General features: G+C 31.2%; 1 protein-coding gene across 1 annotated transcript in view; it reads left to right on the forward strand.

Annotated features, from left to right (window-relative positions):
* Positions 1-24,627, forward strand: part of LOC114326404 (dynein beta chain, ciliary-like) — a 328,677-nt gene that overhangs the window by 263,522 nt on the left and 40,528 nt on the right. Inside the window, exons 20-22 of the mRNA XM_028274767.2 lie at positions 554-916; positions 8,244-8,418; positions 13,109-13,270. Of these exons, the coding sequence (XP_028130568.2) occupies positions 554-916; positions 8,244-8,418; positions 13,109-13,270 (700 nt within the window). The remainder of the gene's footprint in view (positions 1-553; positions 917-8,243; positions 8,419-13,108; positions 13,271-24,627) is intronic.

A 24,627-nucleotide genomic window follows, 5' to 3' on the forward strand; every position in this document is an offset into this window, starting at 1 on the left:
ATTGCATATTAGAATATAATTTTCAATTCCAAACAACTTTTCATAAAAGCAATTTCCAATATTACGAAAAATGAAATCTCTTGAGTGAAATTCAAACTTTTTGACATACCTCGTATAATATCCAAAAAATTGATATTTGGTGGTTAAATCTTAGGTTTTGGACCATGCAGAGCTTTTTATAAAGAATAACTTTTTTTCGTAAAATTAATATTAAAATAGTTTTCCATATGGATACAACTTACAGGGACATACTGTATAAGTAGAAATGAGAATTAGCGTTATGTTAGAATATTCTCTAACATCAAGATTACTAAAATTTCTGCTAATTTTATTGCGCATCAAGTAGGCGTGCCGATTGTGGGATTTTAAAAGCCATTCCTAGTTTTGACAAATTGTAGTAATATTAGTACCACCATTCCTGAACCTTCACCAACTGGGTGGCAACTTAAATTGTGGGTGGCAAGTATTCGTTAGACTACAATTATATAATATTTCTATTTAGGTAATGTTATTGAACAAACCTAATACTCAACATGCAAATTATATAATTTAGGTTCCCTGGGAAGATCTAAGATATCTCTTCGGCGAAATAATGTATGGTGGACACATCACTGATGATTGGGACAGAAGACTTTGCAGAAGCTATTTACTTAACTACATGCAGGCAGAACTTCTTGATGGCGATTTGTTGTATGCCGAGGGCTTCCAATGCCCTCCCAATACCGACTACGTGGGATATCACAAGTACATAGACTCTAGATTACCACCTGAAAGTCCCTATCTGTATGGTTTACATCCAAATGCGGAGATCGGATTCTTGGCTAGCACTTCGGATAATATGTTCCGAACAATTTTTGAAATGCAGCCTAGAGATGCAGGTGCTGCGGCCGGTGCGGGGATATCGAGAGAAGAAAAGGTAATTATTGGTTTATAATTAACTGCTTATCATTATCATCATCAAGCCTCAAAAGTTTACTGCTGAACATATACCTCTTTTTCGTGTTTCCAACCTCGTCGATCTTACGCCGCTCTCATCCAGTTTTTATTTTGCCTTTTTAAATCATCAGTCCATCGCGTAAGTGGTCGACTGACGCTTGCATTGTCTTTCCTTGGTATCTGTTCCAATAACCTCTTTATCTATCGCCTATCCGTCATCCTTGCTTTGTGTTCTGCCTATGTCCATTTTAGTTTGGCTATCCTGTCGACGACGTCTGTTACCTTGGTTCTTTTCCTGATCTCTTCGTTTTTTATTTAGTCTTGCAGAGTTATTCCCAACATGGATTGCTCCATTCTTCGATGTGATTCTCAGTTTGGTAGTAGATTCTATTAAGGTAAGTGTTTCAGCTCTGTATGTCAACACTGGGAGAATGCATTGATCCAATTACTTTTCAGGCATATGGCACTTTTAAAGTCTCTCTCAGTTTTCAATATACTGCCTACCCAAGACCGATTCTTCTCTTCAGTTCGTTGGTTTGATATCCGTGCCAGTCATAATTTCATGTCCTAGGTATTTATAACGTGTGATCCAAAATTATTGTCACCATAGGTGCCTCTGACCGACAGAGATAGCTATACAGTGCATGTCTATTCTTAATTCAGATATTCTTTCCAGTTTACGTCAACTTTGACAGATACTTGTCAGTCAACGTACGTCAACTTAAAAACACTATAATTGAACATAAATAGTGGCAGACGAAGCAAAATTTTAAATTTATACGAATTAAAAGGTCTTGAGATTGGGTATCTTTTCAATTTGTATTCTTTGTTTGGTGATCCTAACAACACTGAATATAGCCGCAGTTGGCCGTGACGTCACACTCCGGCGGTCCTTCAGATTAAAACAAGACATACGTAATTTTTTGCACGGATAGCTTTGATCCCAACAATTTTGGATCGCTCGTTATTTATCTACGAGTTCTATTAATAAGAATTTTAATTTATTCTTAATTAACTAATATTAATTTAGTCAAAAATCCATACTACAATCAAACAGCGGTCGTACGGGTGAAAGATAGTGAGACAAACCAAGTGGAAATACAAAGAGGAGTCAGACAGGAATGCGTGCTGTCGCCACAATTATTTAATGTGCACAACTAATATTTCAGGAGGCACTATGGGAAATATCTGAAAGTGTAAGGATTCGAGGGAGCATCGTTAATAACTTATAACATATCATGTTTGTGCATAGTTTGTCGATAGTTTTCCTATGTTTGTCTCTTAATCAGTTGTAACGAGTTTTGGTAATCTAAAACCATTTCTGTTTATGTTCGAATAATGAATAAACCTGGATCCTGCGTACCAAAAAAAGTTGATTAATAGAAAGCTGAAATTTTGTTAACAGCTTAACGGTGTCTAGTCGGACAAACTTTGATGTATGGGAACAGTGGAACAGGGGAAGTTTCAATTGCGGAACAGGTCAAAAATTTAGAACGTCAGACTACGAAAACGTTCCATGTATTTTTTCGGACAGAACTTCCAAAATTGATTTGTTACCATTTCATTAAACTCTCATGCAAAAATCAGACTGGTGTTTATCAACAACTGGGCATTTTAATGACTGGAACACGAAGAACATGTCAAATGAAAGGAATTATGTTGGTTAGTAATAGCAATCTCATTTTTGCATGAGAGTTTAATGAAAGGGTAACAAATCAATTGGATGTTCTGTCCGACAAAATACATGGGACGTTTTCGTAATCTGACGTTCCAAATTTTTAAACTGTTCCACAATTAAACCTTCCCCTTTCCAATGTTCCCGTACATCAAAGTTTGTCCGATTAGAATCGTTAAGTTATTAATAACTTCTTTTTATTCCGCGAGATCCAGGCCTAGAAGTACTGTTTTGTGTGATTATTGACCTTAAAATAGTGATTTTATAAAAATTATTAAAATACATCATTAATTTTTTTTACGAAAAAATGCAGTTATGTACCATTTGCTGCAGATTCTCAGATTTATTAAAACGAAAACTTTCAGTTTTTAATTTTACCATTTATGATTCATTTGATCAAAGTGGTCACTGCACTGTGTGTGATGAAACCCAGGGTTTCAAAGGTGCTTCTGAGATAGGCACATGCCTTATAAAACATCTGTATAGTTTTCCAGAAACCGTTGAATATGCAGTCATTTTCTCAGACATATGTGGTGGACAAAACCGCAATCAGTTTGTTTGTGCAGCGATGCTATACGGTGTTGCAAAAATTGAAAATCTTCTTAAAACGATAGACCGAAATTTTATGGAATCTGGCCATTCTTATTTGGAAGCTCACTCAATGCACGCAACAATAATTGAGCATGCACAAAAAGAGATTCACGACCGAAGAATGGGCACTTTTGATTAGCATAGCAAGCACAAACCAAAACTCTTCGAAGTACATAACCTGAAATATTCAGATTTTTATGACCTGCAAAGTCTTGCTTCGCTTATAATGCAAAATAAGAAAACTAATGCGTTAGGCGTTAGGTGATCCAATAAAATGGCTTCAGGTCAAGTGGTTCCGATTTGAAAAAACAAGGCCATTTGTTATTCAATGTAAATATTCATTGACAAATGAACATTTTTTAGAGCTTGATGTCATGCAACTAAAAAGACATACTAAACAAGTTACAAAAGTTACATGGACAGAGATGTCAAGCTAAAATCCAAATATCAAAAAAGACTTTTCATATTTGAGAAAAAAAGGAAGACTTATTGTATTTACTAAATAAGGAGATCACACCAGCAGTTTATACAACGTATTTGGAAAGTCTTCCCTCATAAAAAAAATCAAAAGATCTTGTTCCTTGGCGGACCCCTGGAGATGAAGAAGATTATTATGAATAAAATATATTGCTTTTGTGTTCTACCTACTATTTTCTTTTAACAAATAAAGCAAAAAGTAAAGAGAACTTTAACAAATTCATTATTTTAATTATCTAGGTTGATATATTGTATGTCTAAAGAGTAAGAACTGTTATGTTGTATGTCCATACAAATTTTCAAAAAATACATTTTTTTAAGCCAATATCACATAATATTTTCAAAATTATCTACATTACGCTAATAATGATAACTGATCTTATTACACAAACATTATAATATATCAATATATCACCAGCATCAAACAAAAAGTAACGCGAAAACTTCAAAACGTTTTTCTGAACAAAAGACATTTGGACATACTATATCGGCGTTTTTAACCATCGATATTATTTGTAAAATACGATCGAAGTTATCAAAAAAAAAAAATAGAAAAAAATGGAAATTATGAGATAGATAAAAACCACTAAACCCTAATTATGATTGCATTGGAATAAAACGTTTAAAAACCGGAGGTGGAAGTTTTATTAGTAAATAGATAAAATAATAGATAGAGGTCCCGTCATTTGGGAGGCACTAATTTGCATATTATGGCACATCCAAAAATCGTCTTAAAACCGTCTTTAACTTGGTGATTGGTTACTGACTGAAATTTTGCTACATACTGAGTATTGAAATTACTCAATGCTAACGCATGGCTTAGGAAAAAACTTCCAATTTTGACTTCTAGTCCTGGAAACAAAGCTTTTCACCTCGCAATTTTTACAGAATGGATCAATTTGCTTGAAAATTTGAGAATAAGTCGTGGATAGTCCATGGATCAAAATCTATAAAATATGTTGCCGACAGGTGCCTTTACCATGGGGGTGGTTGCCACCCCATCTCCGGGGTGGAAATTTTTAATTATATTTTGACCGCAAAAGTTAATAAAAACATTCATTCTAAGCAAAAAATGTTTTATAAATTTTTTTAATAAAATTAATAGTTTTTGACTTTTTCGCTATCGAAAGTGTTAGTTTTATATTATCTAAAAATCAATGTTTTTCGACGGTATACTCATTTACGATTCACTCAATTTTTGCCGTAGAACAAATTTTATTAAACCAAGTTCTTGGAAATTAAATTTCCTACAATTTCATATTAATACATTTTTTCGTATCTCTGATGCTAATCTGTATATTCTGAAGAAAATAGCATTTTTTACCAAACTGCAAACATTCGTTATTCGTTTTAAACTTCAGTTTTTTAAAAACTAATCATTCTAAGTCAGTCAAACTTCTAGAATCTATTAAAAATACATAAATAAAGAAGAATAAATAAGGCCAATGACTAAAAATACCGCTAACTTACATTATTATGCTTCCAATTGGATTTCTCCGTTTTTTTTTCAAAAAAATAAATTGCTTTTATAGTTTTTATCTTAGAAAGTTCATTAAAAAAGAATTGTAGGTTTTTACAAGACCTATAAGGCTATAAATATTAAATCCTTTTAAAATTCTGTCACAAAAAGAGGTGGCATTTAAATGGTTGGTAAAGGTGGTATTTTATATAATATTACAAGTTTTAATTGTCAATAGCTCACTCAATTTTTACCATAAAAATATTTTGCACGCCAAGTTCTTGGGAATTAAATAAGCTACAATTTCATATTTAAATATTTTTTAGTTTCTTTGATGCTAATCTTTCTATTCAGAAGAAAAGGGCATTTTTTACCAAACTACAAAAACTTGTTATTCGCTTTTAATTCCATTTTTTTTAAGCTAATCATTCTAAGCCGATCAAACTTCTAGAAACTATTAACAATACATAAATCGAGAAAATCAAATCAGGTCAATGACAAATTTTAATTAGGGTGTTGATTAGGGGGTTGTTTACGATCACTTTTTGCTGAAAAAATAGGGACTGACATTTTGTTTTATTATATGTCACTTAATTTTTTTAGCTAGAGATTTTCTTTATTTCTGAAGATATATATTTTTAAACACTTTAAATTAGTTTCAACAAGTTATCCTCGAAAAATGCATAGTTTTCCCGTCCTTTGACTTCGAAACTACAATATTTAGCATTTGACGAAGAAGGGCCAACATATAATAAAGTATAGCTCGATTACTATTGGTCTTAAAGAAAATAAAAAAAGACAGTTTTGTTTATTTTTCCAAAAGGTACATTTTGTTAAGTAAAGTTGTTTTGATGAAACGAAAACTTTTTGAGTTATTAGTAGAAAACTGATTAAAATCATTGATTTTTCGATATAAAACTAACACTTTCGATAGCGAATAAATCAAAAGTTATTAATTTTATCGAAAAAATGTATAAAACGTTTTTGCTTATAATGAATGTTTTTACCAACTCTTGCGGTCAAAATAGAATAAAAAGTTCCACAACCGAGATGGGGTGGCAACTATCCCCATGGTAAAAGCGCTGTACAGGACATAACTAGGTGACACAAATTTCCCAATATAATGCACTTGTTTCAAGATCACCTTAGTCAGCTATTTTGATATAATTATTTCATTAGGTCGAATCGTGTCAACAATCATAATAAACAATTGGGATTGATTATAGATACGTAACAAGTAAAGAAAGAGATCATTCATTATTCAGCATTCATTATTCAACCATCAAGGTAGTTATAATATAGACTTTCGTCCACCAACTTGTAACTGATAATAATTAGTAGTGTTCAATAAATAAAGTATGAACAAATAGTGTATTCCTAACAACCAACCCTCTTCTCAGAGTAACTACCTCATTACGAAACGTATTCTATTATATGGCGATCCTGCCAGGATTTATATGATTTTTAATGTTTTATGATAATGAAGTAATGAGATAACTGATTTTTTAATATATTAAAAGCATAATTAATATGAGACAATCTAGACAAAACAAAAACACAATCTTGTCAAGAAAAAAGGTACAAAATGAAGATCAGAAGATTTTAGCATACCCAATTTTTGTTTTGAAGTAATCCTACTCTCAACTAAGGGGGAGCAGTAGGTTCAAATAGGAATTTAGGGATGCGAGACGTAGATGATTTTTAAGCGCACAACTATCCATTTTGTCTTTTTGGAACAAACCTTCTCACGACTAAGGACGTGCAAAAGGACCGGAAGCAAATTAAAGGGTATAAAGTTGCGAAAAACTACCCATCAAGTAGGTAGGGGTTAGAAAATGAAGAATTATGAAATAATACGAATATAGGAAGGAAGATACATGAAATATAAAGTATGTGATAAAGAAATCATGAAGAAATATGAAGAAGAAAATTTTTGTTTATTATTACACGACGAAGAAAGTACTAAGTATAAAGAAAATGAAAATATGTATTAGTAAAGTACCAGACAAGAAGAAGAGGAAGAAAACGGAGAAGTTTTTTTTAATTGAAGAGTATGTAAAAGGTCAGAAAATCAAATAATTATTTTAAAAGTGAAAGAAGTATAATTAAAAAGTAAGTTCAAATGTAAGAATTAAAGTTATAATTTTATTTTAAGTAGGGAAAAGGTAAAATATACATTACAATTTCTGAGTGTAGAATTTCGCGAGATATAAGGAAGGAATAAGTAAGAATAGACGATGTTTGAGGACTAATTTTTTTTTATAGGGTAATAAGTTTTATATTTGTATACATTATATTTGTATTTTATATTTGTATATATTTGGATAAATCTTTAACACAGTAATGAGTTGGTGACGTTGTTTAGAAAAATTTTCTTCTTTGTCGGAAAGGCAGAGAAAATAAGGTACATCTCTCAGAAAATTTTTCTTGTAAGGGTAGGGGATGTACAGGACTTATATTATCATTCCAAAATAAAAGCAACTCATATTCATTTAATTTTTAAATATCTTAAAACAAACATTGCCTGTTGTTGTAAATAACTAGGTGACACAAATTTCCCAATACAATGCACTTGTTTCAAGATCACCTTAGTCAGCTATTTTGATATAATTATTTCATTAGGTCGAATCGTGTCAACAATCATAATAAACAATTGGGATTGATTATAGATAGGTAACAAGTAAAGAAAGAGATCATTCATTATTCAGCATTCATTATTCAACCATCAAGGTAGTTATAATATAGACTTTCGTCCACCAACTTGTAACTGATAATAATTAGTAGTGTTCAATAAATAAAGTATGAACAAATAGTGTATTCCTAACAACCAACCCTCTTCTCAGAGTAACTACCTCATTACGAAACGTAATCTATTATAGCGCCTTTTGGCATGATATAGATTTTGATCCTTAGACTATCCACTACTTATTCTCAAATTTTCAAGCAAATGGATCCATTCTGTAAAAATTGCGAGGTTTTGTCCTATTTTAAGCTTCATTACTTGGACTATTCTATACAAGTGCAACAATATGCAAATTAGTGCCTTTCCAAATGACGGGACCTCTAGTATTTTAACGCTCAGTTTATTATTCTTCTCCTAAATAGGTAAGAGGTACGCTCGAGGAAATCCTTGACAAGTTACCAGAAGCTTTCCCGGTAGCGGACATGATGGCAAAAGTAGAGGATAGAACCCCTTATATAATTGTGGCATTCCAAGAATGTGATCGAATGAATACTCTGACATCTGAATTGAAAAGGTCATTACGTGAGCTGGAATTGGGTAAGAGAATCCTAAATTAATTTCGACCGTTATAATCGACGAGACTAATCAAAAATATAATGTATAACATTATTTAATGCTCTCGAGCATATTTTTTTAAGATTAATTTTAGATATAGAATATAACAGCTTAATTGTTTTATACTCAGTTACTGTGCAACTTTAGAATTCACATTACCTACTAATTTTATTCACTTTTTTAAATTTTTCGGTAAGTACTTAATTGACTGAGGGTAAATCTCTTTTCCTGCAAAATTTCTGAGACACGTGAAAGATCAAGAGTGATAGAGACAGTAAACTAAAGTAGCAACTAAATACAGAGTGGGCAAAAGAAAAGAGTTCACCTCGATATTTGACAGTATTTATTAGATTTTAAGGAAATGACGAAACAGGTCGATTTTTGATCTAAGGAGGACACATTTTTACGGTACATACATCTGTCATTTGTCAACCCCCTCCTTCCATTTCCCCCTCCCCTTATTTTTAAATACGGAATAAGGGTTATGTGCTAGCTCATTTGAAAGGCTATTCAATTCTCTATTTAGTGATATAAACATTAACATAATTATTTATACAGGGTGACCAAGAACATTTTTTTTTAAATTGACACAAAGAAGAATGTCTGTAATTTATTTAATTCAAAATACATTCTACTGCTTTCACAAAACAGAAATAAATGTTTTTTGATTAATAAACATTGCTTTTTGCTTAATTTCAATGTTCAAGCTGCCACCCATCTGCCTCTTGGTAGGTTGAATATTGAATTTAAGCAACACACAATGTTTATTTATCAAATAAATATTTTTTCTGTTTGCTGTCAGCAGCAGAATGTATTTTAAGTTAAATAAATGACATACATTCTTCTTTTTGTGTCAATTAATTTAATTCAAAATAATTTTTTTTGACACCCTGTAATTTTACTATTACTAAATAGAGAATTGAATAAACTTTCAAATGAGCTAGCACGCGACCCCTATTCCCTATTTAAAAATAAGGGCTGGCGGGGGGGGGGGGAGAGATCTGGAAAGGAGAGGGTTGACAAATGACAGATGTATGTACCGTAAAAAGGTGTCCTCCTTAGATCAAAAATCGACATGTTTCGTCATTTCCTTAAAATTTAATAAATACTGCCAAATATCGAGGTGGATTCTTTTCTTTGGCTCACTCTGTATAATATGTCCCTCTAAGTTAGAACCATATGAAAAAATTTATTACTAATTTTACGAAAAAAAAATTATTCTTCATAAAAAGTTCTGCATGTTCTGAAATCTAAAATTAATACAGTCATGAGATATTAAATTTTTTCAGTTGTATACGAGGTATGTCAAAGAATATGAATTTCGCTCAAGATTAAAGTAGGTATGTACTTTTATTTTTTACAACATCGAAAACTCTTCATAAAAAAGTTGTTTGAAATTACAAATTATGTTATAATATTACATTCTTTTATTTGAAAAAAAAAATTGAAATTTTTTATCAAATTATGGATCCCCAATATTATTTTATTTATGATAACTCCGTTATTATTAACTTTACAAAAAAAGGTATTTCTTTATATAAAGTTTGATAAAAATTTGAAATATGAAATATTTCTTTAAAAAATTGATATATTATAATTGTATCTTAGTTTTTAGACCATGCAAAACTTTTTATAAAAAATAACTTTTTTCGTAAAATTAATAATAACGGAGTTATCATAAATAAAACTGATGTTGGATATCGATAATTTGAGAAAAAATATCAATTTTTTTTTTCAATTAGAACAATATAATTGCATATTATAATATTTTTAGTCTAAACAACTTTTCTTATCAACAATTTTCGATATTGTGAAAAAGAAAAGTACTTTACTCTTAAACGAATTTCATATTTTTTACATACCTCGTATACGACTAAGAAAATTTAATATCTGCTGACTTTATTTTAGATTTTCGAACATGCAGAACATTTTACAAAAAATAATTTTTTCGTAAAATAAAAAAGTTTTCCAGATAGTTCCAATATAGAGGGACTATTGTATAATTCAGTACCAGAATTTACTAAACCAATCGCAAATTGGTTTGTCTTTTATTTATCGCCTTGATATATCCTACTCCATCCTTTATCCTTCGTAAGGATGTGGTGGCGTTATGGTATTCGTATTCGACGTAATATGGTTGCTATCTATTCTTTGCTCTCCTCGACATAATGTACTACGTCAGACAGAGAGTAACCGATGGTGCTCTTTATTTGGTTTTACCATATGAGTGGCGATGTTTCTCGGATTTTGTTATTATCTAATTTGCTTTCAACTACCAATCTCTCTATACTTTTTTTTGTTCTGAACCAAAAATTTTAGCCACCTTTGACCTTAACATTACAAAATTAGTTAGAATGTTACAGGGTGTTCGATAACACAGTGGCAGACCAAACTTATGTTTTTTTAAATGGGACACCCTATATTTTATTTTAAATTCAAAATTCTGTTAACTTCTCCATCACAAAAATATAAAGCTTTGTTATGTTATACAGGGAATTTACAAAGTTATAACCAATTTTATATGAAAATCGTAACAAGTTCAACTCCATGTATAAATAAAAATAAGCAAAACAGCAATGGTTTATTAATGCCGTATTTTTTACGTATTGTCAAAATTTTTAGGAAGGATTGATATTGCTAATTTTTTTTTATCCTATACAGGGTGAGTCAAAACGCAAGTACATTATTTTCTCAGTAGTTTTAAATGGAACACCCTGTATTTTATATCACCGTGTAATTTATGATGAGATGAAAAATAGAATACAAAGTGTATTTCGATGTGTTAATTTACAAATGCTTGTTAGAGTAAGTAGCTCATTCAATGATCGCTTTTAGGCGTGCATAAAGTAATTTTGAACACCTTGTGTAATTAAATATTAAAATGATTTTATTAAAAGTAGCTTCTAATTTTTTCAAACATGTTTTTTTGCAAAATGTATTACTGATAAATTATTTTTCGTTTTTTATTTGTTACATTTACATACAAAAGTAGTATTTAATTGTCTTCAAAAAATGTTGTGTTTTGTGTTTGTGTTTTTTTTTGTAAAATTTATTACTAATTTTCTTTCTTTATTTGTTACATTTACATAAAAAAGCAGTTTTTAATTGTTTCAAAAATGTTGCATGTTGTGGTGGTGTTTTTTTTTTTGTAAAATGTATTATTAATAAATTATTTTTAATTCTTTATTTGCTACATTGTTACTTTGATTACCGGAATGATAATCAGTAATCTTAGATAAATTTAGACACCTAAAATAGTTTGCTCTGAAAAATGAAAATATCTCGAAAACTAATAAATTTGGACATAGGGAATGTTATATAAATATTAGAGTACTGTAATTTTAATTGTTGTTCTGAAGCTATTTTCTGTTGGCATTTTTGTAATTAACTAGTTATGAAGTGAAATAAGCCAAAAGTTTAGTAAAAAAATGATTTTATTAACGTTGCGACGCCCAAATTGGGTGTCGTTGTCAAAATACAACGAGTATTAATAAATAATAGTCGAAACGGTAATAAAATCATTTTTTTTAGTAAAATTGTGGCTTAATTCCCATCAAAACTAGTTAACGGTAATGTTACTTTTCAATAATGATATAAAATACAGGGTGTTTTATTTAAAATTACTGAGAAAATAATGTACTTGCGTTTTGACTCACCCTGTATTTGATATAAAGAAAATTAGCAACTTCAATAACTCTTGAAAATTTTGACAATAAATAAAAAATATGGCATTAATAAACCATTGCTGTTTTGATTATTTTTATTTATACAGGAAGTTGAACTTGTTACGATTTTCATATAAAATTGGTTATAACTTTGTAAATACCCTGTATAACATAACAAACCTTGATATTTTTGTAATGTGAAGCTCAAAGTTGGCTACACTTTTTGTTATTAACTTTTATTGCCATCTATTACTATAGGTCAAACCGGCAAACAGGTGTATGTTCTCAAAGAAATTGAAAGTGTGTAAAAAAATTTTTAATAATCAGCTAAGTACTTTCAACACATAACGTGCCATCATCAGAGCTTCGTCTTATTATAAATCCTTCATAGAAAAGCAATTGTTAAAAATTACATGAAAAATCATGGATACTGGAAACCCTTAAAATTAAAAGTTTTCCTTCTTTATCATTTTAATGAATGACAGTCCTCAGCTGTTCACGTGAACTCACAATGGTTTGACGCAGCCATGTTGTAATTTTAAAACTAAAAGAGAATTTAGATGTGAAAAACTTTTAATTTTAAGGGTTTTATACCCGATATCTGTGGCTTTTGCCCAGTATCCATGATTTTTCATGTGATTTTTAATAATTGCTCTTCTATGAAGGATTTATAATAGGACGAAGCTCTAATGATGGCACGTTATGTGTTGAAAGTACTTAGCTGATTATTAAAAATTTTTTACACACTTTCAATTTCTTTAAGAACATACACCTGTTTGCCGGTTTGACCTATTTAGAAGTGTGTACAAGACATACAGTCTGTTTCAATTCAAATCTATTACTATAGCGGATCTATTCAGCTTTACCCCACTAATTAATCACCCTGTATAGGTAAGTGAGGTCAATTAACCTATTTTTTACCCCAGAATCTGTAGTATAATTTATGACCAATTTTTTCGGGACACCCTGTATAATCAAAAATAATACACATTTTATTTCTTTGGCAGGTCTTAAGGGAGAATTAACTATCACATCCGATATGGAAGAGTTAGATCAATCTTTGTTTATGGATCAAGTACCCGAATCTTGGTCTGTTAAAGCGTATCCAAGCCTATTACCTTTAGGTCAATGGGTGGGAGATTTAACTCTTCGACTCAAGGAACTAGAAGGTAAGTATGAAAATTTATTGAAAAAAATAAATAATACTACTCGTATATCTCCAGTCGTTACTTCTACAAAACCAATTGATGCAAGTTTAGAAACCCCTCCGTTCAGATATAAATGTCACTTTAATGTTTCTATATAGGTACACTAAAGTATGTTTCTAAAGCTATTTCCTTGTGGCACGTTCTAAATTGACTAACATATTCTAGTCAGTCGTGAATGTTTTTAGTCGTGACGTCTCATCACTAATTAGCCTATATTTGTCCATTAGTGAACGTAGGCCTCCCGTAAAATTTTACACCTAAAAAAAGAATGTGTGTGTACTTTGTACGCACGTAAGAATATATTCTTCTATTATATAATAGGTAATTTAAACGAAGTAAATATAGGTCTGGATCCCGCGTATGAAAAAAAAGTTGATTAATGGCAAGCTGAAAATTTGTTAATAGCTTAAGGGTGTCTAGTCTGATAAACTTTGATATATGGGAACACTGGAACAGGGGCAGTTTTAATTGTGGAACAGGTTAAAAATTTGGAACGGTCAGACCACGAAAACGGCACATTTATTTTGTCCGACAGAATAGACTTAAACTCTCCGAACAGAGATTAAACTCTCATGCAAAAATCAGACTGCTATTTTTCACCAAATGGGCGTTTTAATGAGTGGAACATGTAGAATATTTCAAATGACAGGAATTATGACAGGTGATAAATAGCAGTCTGATTTTTGCATGAGAGTTTAATCTCTGTTCGGAGAGTTTAAGTCTATTCTGTCGGACAAAATAAATGTGCCGTTTTCGTGGTCTGACCGTTCCAAATTTTTAACCTGTTCCATAATTAAAACTGCCCTTGTTTCAGTGTTCCCATATATCAAAGTTTCTCCGACTAGACACCCTTAACCTATTAACAAATTTTCAGCTTGCTATTAATCAACTTTTTTTTCATACGCGGGATCCAGACCTAATATACTTAAAAGGTTATTTGTACTTATTTTATTTAAAAATCAAACTAACTTTCTTATCTACCACTTTCAAAAAAGAAGAATATCTTCAAAAATTATAGAATAATATACTTACAATCATAAAATCTATAAAAAAAAATAAAAAAATAATAACTTGCTTGGGGCTTGAACCCACTTCACGTCTACCGCGCCGTACGAAAGTTGACGCCATTTCAAACTGCACCAAACTCTCGTATACGTCATGTGGGAATATACACAAACTAAACGTTTACACCATAAATTTATATGAATTTAATAAAATTATTAGTTTGATTTTTGTCAAAATAAAATACAACAAAATATAGAGTAAGAAAACGATATATGAGATGAAGATTTGTAGAAAGTTTGTTCGTAATCAGATTATGTAAATTAAAGAATTGCCTACTAATAGGTAACTACAATATTTTGTTTACATTTTCCAAATAGATAGGTATTGAAACTATTAAGTATTTCCAACTGAAACATTTAGATTTACGTACCTGCGGCTTTTCAAAACTATTTAAAAGGTCACTATAATTATAAATTTGATTTTATTTCTGTCCACACATCAATAAAAACTAATATTATACAATATTTTTGTTTACCGATAACCTCCATATTGAACAAATATTGACAGATAATTTCAAAATTTCAACACCCAATCAGAGCCCGTATAACAACTAATACCATACTGTCGGTGTGCGCATGCGCGGGATCAATCAAATTTTACCCTCAATCGATTCGCCGCTAAAGAAGGATATCTTCAAAAATTTATATCTTAAGTTTCTTGCATCCAGTTTGTGGTGCTGCGCTTTATATCATCCGTCCATATAGTTGGTGGTCGTCTTCTACTTCGGTATGCCTCTTGTCTTAGTTGCCATTCCAGAATATTTCTGGTCTACCTATCATCCGTTAATCTGGCAACATAGCCGGCCCAAGCCCATTTTCTTTACAAGCTAACGAATTATCGAAAATAAATGTAAACATTTAAAAATTCAACGTTTTTATAGACATATCAAGAAATATACAGCGTGTTTGGTAAAGAATGGGCCATAGCTTAACCCTAGATTCCTGAGCTTAAAATAGGTCGATTTAAACTAACTTAACTTAGTACAAAAGGTGATAATAACCGAAATACAGGGTGTCATAGTTTAACTTTTCTTTTATTTCTTTTTGAATATTTCCTGACAGGCATGAGGCAACAACACAAAATTTGGTAAGTGATGCTGGTATTGTAGAATCTACTAAATTATGTTATACAAACGTTTCTGCCTACCACCAGAGGCGTACGACGGGGGCTCGTGAGTGGTTGACCCTTCCCAAATTCTACGCCACTGGCAGAAATGCTATTTTAGTGCAAGTTTTTGATTCTCCAATACTTTCTATATAAAAACATACTCTATATTCGTAACGATAAAACTATTAGTTTTCGAGATATTTGAAGCTAAAAACGCAGGAGAATAATACATCAAAATAAGTGTGCCTTTTCATTTTTAACTTCAAATATCTCGAAAACTAATGACTTTATCGTTACGAATGAAGAGTATATTATTTGCATATAAAGTATTGGAGAATCTAAAAATTATGCTAAAATAGCAGTTTCATCAGTGGCGTGGAATTTGGGAATGTCAACCATTTACTTTCCCCTGTCGTACGCCTCTGGTACACTTTCTGCCAAGAATCACACGGATATGTCAAATTATTTTAAACTAATCTTTTTTTTATAGTTATTTATGATATAAGTATTAAAAGTACACGTTTAAGGCACGCATGTGAAAGTTTGCAGAATGAGCGATAGCGAGTTCTGCAATTCACAAGAGTGTCTTAAAAATGTACTTTTTAACACGCATATCATACAATATTTTTTCTACAAACGTAATTACAGGACAATATCTACAAAAATTTTTACTTGAACTTGACTGACATTCCAATTTTATATTTTTTTGACATTACATCAAAATTGCATATACGGTCAATACGAATTGCAGTGCCTTAAAATTTTTTTTTCTACAACCACTATTCAAAGTGCACTTTTCTGCACGGTTTTATGTTAGCAAACTTGATATTTTCTCACAGTATAAGATATTTGACATTAGTGTGCAGAAAAGTGACGTTTCTGTACCGCAAAGTGACGTTTCTGTGCCGCAAAGTTCTTTTCTGCACAGTTGACTACCTCATTCTGAGTAACGTTATATTCTGTTTACATCCGTGGACTACCGCATTCTGAGTAACGTTATATTCTGTTTACATCCGTGGTTAAACTTTAGACAAATATATAACCTATAAGACAATTATTATATTTAACTATAGCATAGAAACTAAATTATGGATGTTACAACTGTTTTATTTTACAATTTTATTCTTATTAAACATTTTATAATTATCAAATAACCAATAAGGATTTAGCAACCTGTGCAAGAGACGTCGAATGAAGTAGGTTTTGTGTAAATTCGTGACTGCATAAATATAATGTCAATAATGTGTAATAATTGTTTAAATTTAAACAAATTAAGGCAGTGCATTAATTTTTTAACTGATTTATGTGCAATTTATTTAGGTATAAGGAATTTAAATTGATTAGTAGGTATTAATTAAATACAGTTTAAAATTTATCACATAGGTACCTATTATAATTAATCGTCGTTTGGAAATTGTGATTTTTATTTTTAGGAAAAACTGTGCTTGTAGAAAAAGTATAGTGTGAAACACGTGCAGAAAGGTAATTTCTCACTCGTTTGAATTGCGGCACTCGCTTGCGCTCGTACCGCAACTTTTCAAACTCGTGAGAAATTAGTACCTTTCTGCACTTGTTGCACAATATACTATTAAAGCACTAGTGCCTTAAAGTAGCATTTTTAACGCTCGTATGGAGTGCTAAAAATTGCATTTTTAACACGGTTGCAGAAAAAATAATTTATTCCTTATTTAAAAGTTTAAGAAATATGTGTGCCCAGTCCTATAAAACTGTTTGACATATCCTTATAGTACTTGGCAGAAAGTGTAGGTACTCTTCACCCTACTAAATTATGTTAAATAATCATTTGTGGTTAATACCAGAGGCGTATGACAAAGGGAAGGTATATGGTTGACCATTCCCAAATTCTACGCCACTGATGAAACTGCTATTTTAGCATAATTTTTAGATTCTACAATACTTTCTATGCAATTAATATACTCCTTATTCGTAACACTAAAGTCGTTAGTTTTCGAGATATTTGAAGTTAAAAATGAAAGGGCACACTTATTTTGATTAATGTATTATGCTCCTTCGTTTTTAGCTTCAAATATCTGGAATACTAATGGCTTTATCGTTACGAATGAAGAGTATATTTTTTACATAAAAAGTATTGGAGAATCAAAAAATTGCACTAAATTAGCAATTCTGCCAGTGGCGTAGAATTTGGGTAGGGTCAACCATTCACGTTCCCCTGTCGTACGCTTCTGGTTGTAGCCAGAAACGTTTGTTTAACATAATTAAGTAGATTCTACAATACCAGAACCACTTACCAAATTTCGTGTTTTTATCCCATGCCTGTCAGGATATATTCAAAAATAAATAAAATAAAAGTTTAACTTTGACACCCTGTATTTCGGTTATTATTAACTTTTGTACTAAGGTAAGTTAGCTTAAATCGACCTATTTTATCTCAGGAATCTGTGGTTAAGCTATGGCCCATTCTTTACCAAACACCCTATATAGAAAGACGTGGTATAGCCAGCGACATGTAAAGAAAATATACTTGGCTAGTCATATGCCACCATAGAAAAAAGTGTTGTCTGATTTGGTAGAATGCGATCTTACCCTTCAAAAAATATGTCACGTATTTCAGCACCTGGAAAATTGGAAGGATACTACAAATCTGGCCTCCACATAAGTGGTCTGTAGCTTCGACATGATAGGTGTGAAATTTTAAACGTTCTTGCTGTTGATTGGATAGGAAGGGTAGCGTTATCTAGCCTCCACGCTAGGTACACCATAGCCTCCATACGGTACTTCCAATATTTAATATTATTTTATTAAAGTGGCCAATAAAGGTAAAACACAAACAACTTTTGTTTCTTAATTATTTATTTATACAATAATGTGACATTTTACATAGAAATATTAGTATTTAATTTCGATTAAATATATGTTTACTTGTTGAATTTATCGGCTGCACACAACAGCTGATCGGCCATTAGACCCAACAACAAAACGCGAAATAAAATGTGTATTTTAAAACTGTTGGATAAACAGTACCTACAATCAGAAAAACTTACCTTTAAAAAGGTACTCGATTATGAAATAACAAAAATATCAAAAAACACGACTGAATATCAGCTTTTTATGGTGACACAAACACAAACTAAACACAAACACCAAACACATCACATCATAACCCACGGTTATTAGACTTTATAATAATAATAATAATAATAATAATATCGTCTTTATTATTTCTTCAATATAGAAATGTACATTTTTATATAAAACATAATATATTATTTTCAGAAATAAAGGGCGAAGTTCATTTTCTGAAATGTCGCCATTTACAGAAAATGTTCTTCCACTTAACCCGAAAAAGAAAAAAAAACTTATCTATATAGTGCCATTATAAAAACAACAATAATTTCGTTTCATTTACCAATTTATTCGAGCTAGAGCATTATGTTCGTCCAGAACCAAAATTATGATTGAGAAATAAACAAATAGTCTCTAGATTTGGATTTAAACTGCCCAATGTTTAATACTTTTATTGTTGATGGTAATGAATTATACAAATGACATACCTGATACCTAAAAGACCTTCTAAATATCTCTGTTTTAAATTTCGGTATTGCCAGCAAACCTTTATATCTAATATTTAAGTTGTGTATGTCCGTTCGATACGTGATTTTACGATGAAGATAAGACGGTTTTTTTGTTAGAATTATTTTATGATAAAGACAGACTGTATGATGTACCCTTCTATTTTCCATATTCAGCCACTCAATTTCCTTAATTTTATGTGAAACTCTTTGTCTTCTGCGAATGCCAAATATGAGTCTTAGACAGGAATTTTGAACTTTTTGAATTTTATTCTTGTAGTGAGTGGCTAAATTAGGACCGTAAAGAGCGTCAGCATAATTAAAATTTGAAAGTACAAGAGATTCACACAAAATTTTCTTAACATTAAATAGTAGAAAATGTCGATTACCGTATATAATCTTAATTGAAGCGTAGGCACGCTGTATCAATTTATTTATATGTTTTTCGAATCTTAACTCTGAATCCATTAATACACCCAAATTCTTTGCCACATCAACAACATCAAGAATTGAATCCTGAATTTGGATTTGGATTGATGGTAAAACTAATTCCCTTTGATTTTTTGGCCCAAATATTAATATGTTTGATTTACTGGAATTGATGCATAGGCAATGGTTTAAAGCAGCTTCTACAAATCTTTTTAAATCGGCATTAATCAGATCATTAGCGTTTTTTAAATTTTCGATTGGGAAACTGTAGTAGAGCTGAGTGTCATCAGCATATAAATGAGCTTGGCATGACTGAAGCTTAGAGAGAAGATTAGAAGTATATAGAGAAAATAATAAAGGACCCAATATTGAGCCTTGTGGAACTCCTGAATTAATATTCAAAGAGTTTGAATTTTGACCTTCTATATTAACATGCTGTTGTCGCCCTTCCAAATAGCTTATTATAAGTAACAACGCATCATAGGAAAATCCTAAATACTTTAAAATGCTTATCATTAATTCATGGTTAATAGTGTCAAAAGCTCTGCTAAAATCTAATAAAATCAATATAGTACATTTTCTGTCATCTATAGCCGTAAGTATGTCATCGACAATATGCAAAAGTGCAGTTGTGCAACTAAAGCCTTTGCGATATCCAGATTGAACATCAGGTAAAAGAGAAAATTTTTGTATATATTCCTTTATTTGAATTTCCATAGCTCTTTCCAATACTTTGGATAAAGTAGGTAAAATACTGATACCTCGCAAGTCTTTCATTTCTTTTGGATTTTGTTTCTTCGGCAATACCCTCACAACTGCCCTCTTCCACATCGCCGGACAGACATTCTCTGTTAAACAATAATTTATAATATGTGTAATGTAAGGTACGATATGAGGACAACAAAGTTTAATTAATTTAATATTTATACCATCACACCCTCTCGCATTCGTTTTTATATCTGATATGGTCTTAAAAACAAACAAGTCATTAATTTCCTTAAATTTAAAGTTTTCATTGAGTAATCTATTATTATTATAAAAATTTAAAAGATGTTGGGGTGGTTTTTTATTAGGAACAGATTTTATAAAAAAATTATTTAGATCGTTAGGCTTTTTTAAATCCTCTGGAATATTTTTATTTTTATCGGGAAGAAATTTATTCAACTTTAGTGTCTTCCACATTTCTTTTGATGAATTATTATTGAATTGATGTATAAAGTATGCCTTTTTTTCTCTCTCAATAGCCCGATTAGTAAAGTTACGCATTTGTCTATAAAAATCTAAATGTCTCTGTAATCTAGTCCTTTTAAATTTGCTTAAAGCTTTGTCCCTCTCGTTCATCATAATTTTGATGACATATGTCATGCATGGTGCTCTGGTGCTTATTACGGTTGTCTTGTCCGACGGTGGTGGGGAGACTTATATTTTTGACTTTACGTCACAAGAGTTTACATTCTCATATTTTTAAATGATTTTCGATCATTGAATGTGTGTTATTGTGTATATATGTGTATTATTTGTGTTATTATGAAATAATTAGACAAATAGTACACATTTTATCTTATACCGGGTGGTGAATCGTAAAAAGGGCCATAGGAAACTCAATGTAAAATTCTGAATTGTTGAATTCCTGCTTCCCTAATTATTTTACATCAAAAGTCATGAGAGAATACTTGTAGAGAATTAAAATCTGTATTAACATCAAAAGTTAAAATTGTTCTACGATTTAAATGCATTCCAAAATTTTGAAAAATATGATACATTTGCCACAATAGGTATGCGTGTAAAAGTAAGGCCACACGTTACTATTTAACTGACAGTGCTCACACCATTGACTGAATAAAAAAAATCTTTATTATTAATCCTTTCTCCGCAACTGAGGGTATCTTATAGTCTGTTCGCTAAACTCAGACGCAATTTTCTAGATATTTTAGTCGGTAATTTTGCCAATTTTAGTAAAATTGGCAAAAAATAATTACTAAATAGTTAATAATCACTAAATAGTTAGTAATTTTGCCAATTTTTGCAAAATTGGCAAAAAACAAAAAAATTATCGACTAAAATATCTAGCCAGTTGCGTCTGAGTTTAGCGAACCGACTATATCAACTGTATTGTTTTTAAACAATAGATGATAAAATAAAAATATTGACAGTTCAAAAATATGAACATTATTGCATTGTGTGTGGCCTAAGTTTAGGCTGAAAACTAAAATGTATTACATTTTTACAAAATTTTGGAATATGTTTAATTACGTAGACCAATTTTAACAGTTATTTAAAATACAGATTTCAATCCTCTACAAATAGTTTCTAATGTCTTTTGATGTACAATAATTATTAGGGAAGCAGGAATTCAACAGTTCAGAATTTTACATTGAGTTAATGCAAAATTTTGACGCATGTCAAAATTCTCAATGTGTTTTAATTGTATTCATTTTTTTCGAATCCTGAGAAAACTAGTAAATATTTTTGAAAAATTTAAACTCAGAATGAAAGACTATATTATTACCGAGGGCTGAAAGTCCCTGAAAACTTCTATAATGTTTATTTTAATAAGTTACAGGGCTGAAAATAAAAGAGAAGTGTGATATTTAATTTCAAATATTTCATTCAATAGAATCTGCTTGTTTATTCTAAGGGACTATCTGCCCTCGGTAATAATGTAATCTTGCATCCTGCGTTTAAATTTTTCTAAAATACTTGGTTTTCTCAGGATTCGAAAAAAATCATATTACGATTCAAATGACAGTAAACTCTCGTGACGTAATCTCACCCTTAATGTTCATTGGTTAGTTGATTTAGGCAACCGTAGTAATGTCTAAGAACCGTGATCATAACCGACCATATAAAATAAGTGAACGACAACGAACGAACGAACGCGAACACAGATTACAGATTCACAGATAGCGCACGATTTGTCAAAAGTCATGTTCCACCAATCACAATGCCGACATCAGCGCCTCTGACTAAACGGAAGGAAAATAAATACGATTACATGTTTTTTATTAGAGTTAGCGGGGCATGTATGCCACTCAATGCATCGGGGTGTAACGTCGATATCAAGTACGGTGGTTTAGCTATCTTTGTCTGTCGTGCGAGTGTGAGCGTATCTACCAAGAGGTGGGAGTAACGGAACGACAGTGACACACAGGCGGCGGCCATCATATGCTAGAGAGAGAAAGCTAAGCGCCGGTAGAGGGAGATAGATAGACGACCGACCCGAACTGCTCCGCGTTACGCTATTTTTCCGAGTTGGCCAAATCTATGTGTATAAGATCTTTGGGTATAGCCCAGTAAAAGAACGGAAAATACGATACCGTGTAGTTTTCAGGAGCAACTCCGAATTGGATGAAAATTTGGATTTAGGTTCTACTTACCCTCCACTTCAAAGTTGAATTTGTGCCGTTGGTTGATTTGACTTGGGGGGTGACAGTCACCCCTTCTTGGAGTGAAAAAACGCTTGTGCAAAATAAGCCCGGAAATGGATAAATTGACTGATATAAGGAACTTTCGTTGTATGGAGTTTTTTAAGTAAGTGAATAATTTTCGAGTTATTTGCGATTGAAAATGTTTATTTTTCGACAAAAAAAAACTATATTTTCAGACGGGTTTTCGTAAATAACTCAAAAAGTAAATATTTTATCGAAAAAAACATTTTTAGCAAAAATGTAGCTTAGAAAAAAACGAAAAGAGTTGTGTATTCGTGAAGTCTATAGATCCAGCAAAAGCAAATTTGTAGCTCATGAAAAATACGTCTTTATTCGTCCAATTCCAAATCGAATATTCCATCGTGAAATAACCAAAAACGAAGCACTTTTCGGGAAAAACCCTTTTAAACTTTTTTAAAATGTTTAAAAACAGCTTACTTCTAATTAAATCAAACAAATGAAATAGAGAATGTGGAAAAATCCCCTTACGAACAATTCACACATCCACCATTTCAGGTTGGGAAAAATTTCTTGAATAGAATCAAAGATCCAAACACCTGTTCTTAGAAATGTGTTTCGCCCTCTTCAACCTCTCTGGGCTTATCAATAAAGATGAGAGGTTGAATATCTCTAGACACATTCCATCAAAAAACAACATTCGAGACCCAGACATAGCAGGAGCGTATATCTACGCCGCATAATCTGACCATGACAGCCTCACGTTTTAATTCCCTAATTACTATAAGTAAAATATATGTTTGAAAAACAAAGAAACAAAAGATGTAAATCTTTGAAACACACTCAGTGATCAAAAGATCTAAGTTATTGGTTTACCGACCAAACGTAACTAAATCAAACAAATGAAATAGAGAATGTGGACAAATCCCCTTACGAACAATTCACACATTCACATTTCATTTGTTTGATTTATTTACGTTTGGTCGGTAAACCAATAACTTAGATCTTTTGATCACTGAGTGTGTTTCAAAGATTTACATCTTTTGTTACTTCTAATTGTTTGCAAAATTTTCCAACATTAAAAATAAGCGAGTTACGCTCAAAATAAAGTTGACCCCCTTTTTTTGGTAAAAAAATCATGAAAACTACCCGTGTTTAGCTTTCCAAATGAAATGAATCGTACCGCTTTTCAACCAATTTACCTTTCTTGTCTATTTTTTATATGATCTGTCAGTTTCACCGGTTTAAAGTGCTTATTTTTGAAAGGGTTATCGTTAAAAGGGCTTGAACGAGTCACTAATCACGAGTGTATGCAAACTTTGAACATCAATATCGATACATTTTTGGCAAAGTTACGTAAGTGACATTTTTGAAAATCATGTTTTTCCATTAAACTAACGCTATTATTGTTCAGAAGGCAGTGCCAAAGTGTAGAGGAAAGGATGCAAATATGGGCTACCCATTTTATTTTTCTTTGTAAAAAAAGAATAAAAATTCTATTTTATTTCCAAAGGTATGCAAGAATACCTACATTTAGTTACTTATAACCTGCCCAAAGTGCAAATTGATTAAAAAATATACAACTGTTTTAAATGTATAAATAATGAAAAATTGTACTTTTGCGCTGTTTGAATAATGATCCTAAATATGGGCTACCCCGAAAAATGTGTCTTAAATTTGTGTGAAATGAGATAAATGCGTGACAAATATATTTTAATATCTAAAATACAAAAAATACATTAAATAACTCATAGGCTAAAACTATTTGCAAAAGTCACAC

Source organism: Diabrotica virgifera, chromosome 4 (genome assembly GCF_917563875.1).
Source record: "Diabrotica virgifera virgifera chromosome 4, PGI_DIABVI_V3a".
Classification (NCBI taxonomy): domain Eukaryota; kingdom Metazoa; phylum Arthropoda; class Insecta; order Coleoptera; family Chrysomelidae; genus Diabrotica; species Diabrotica virgifera.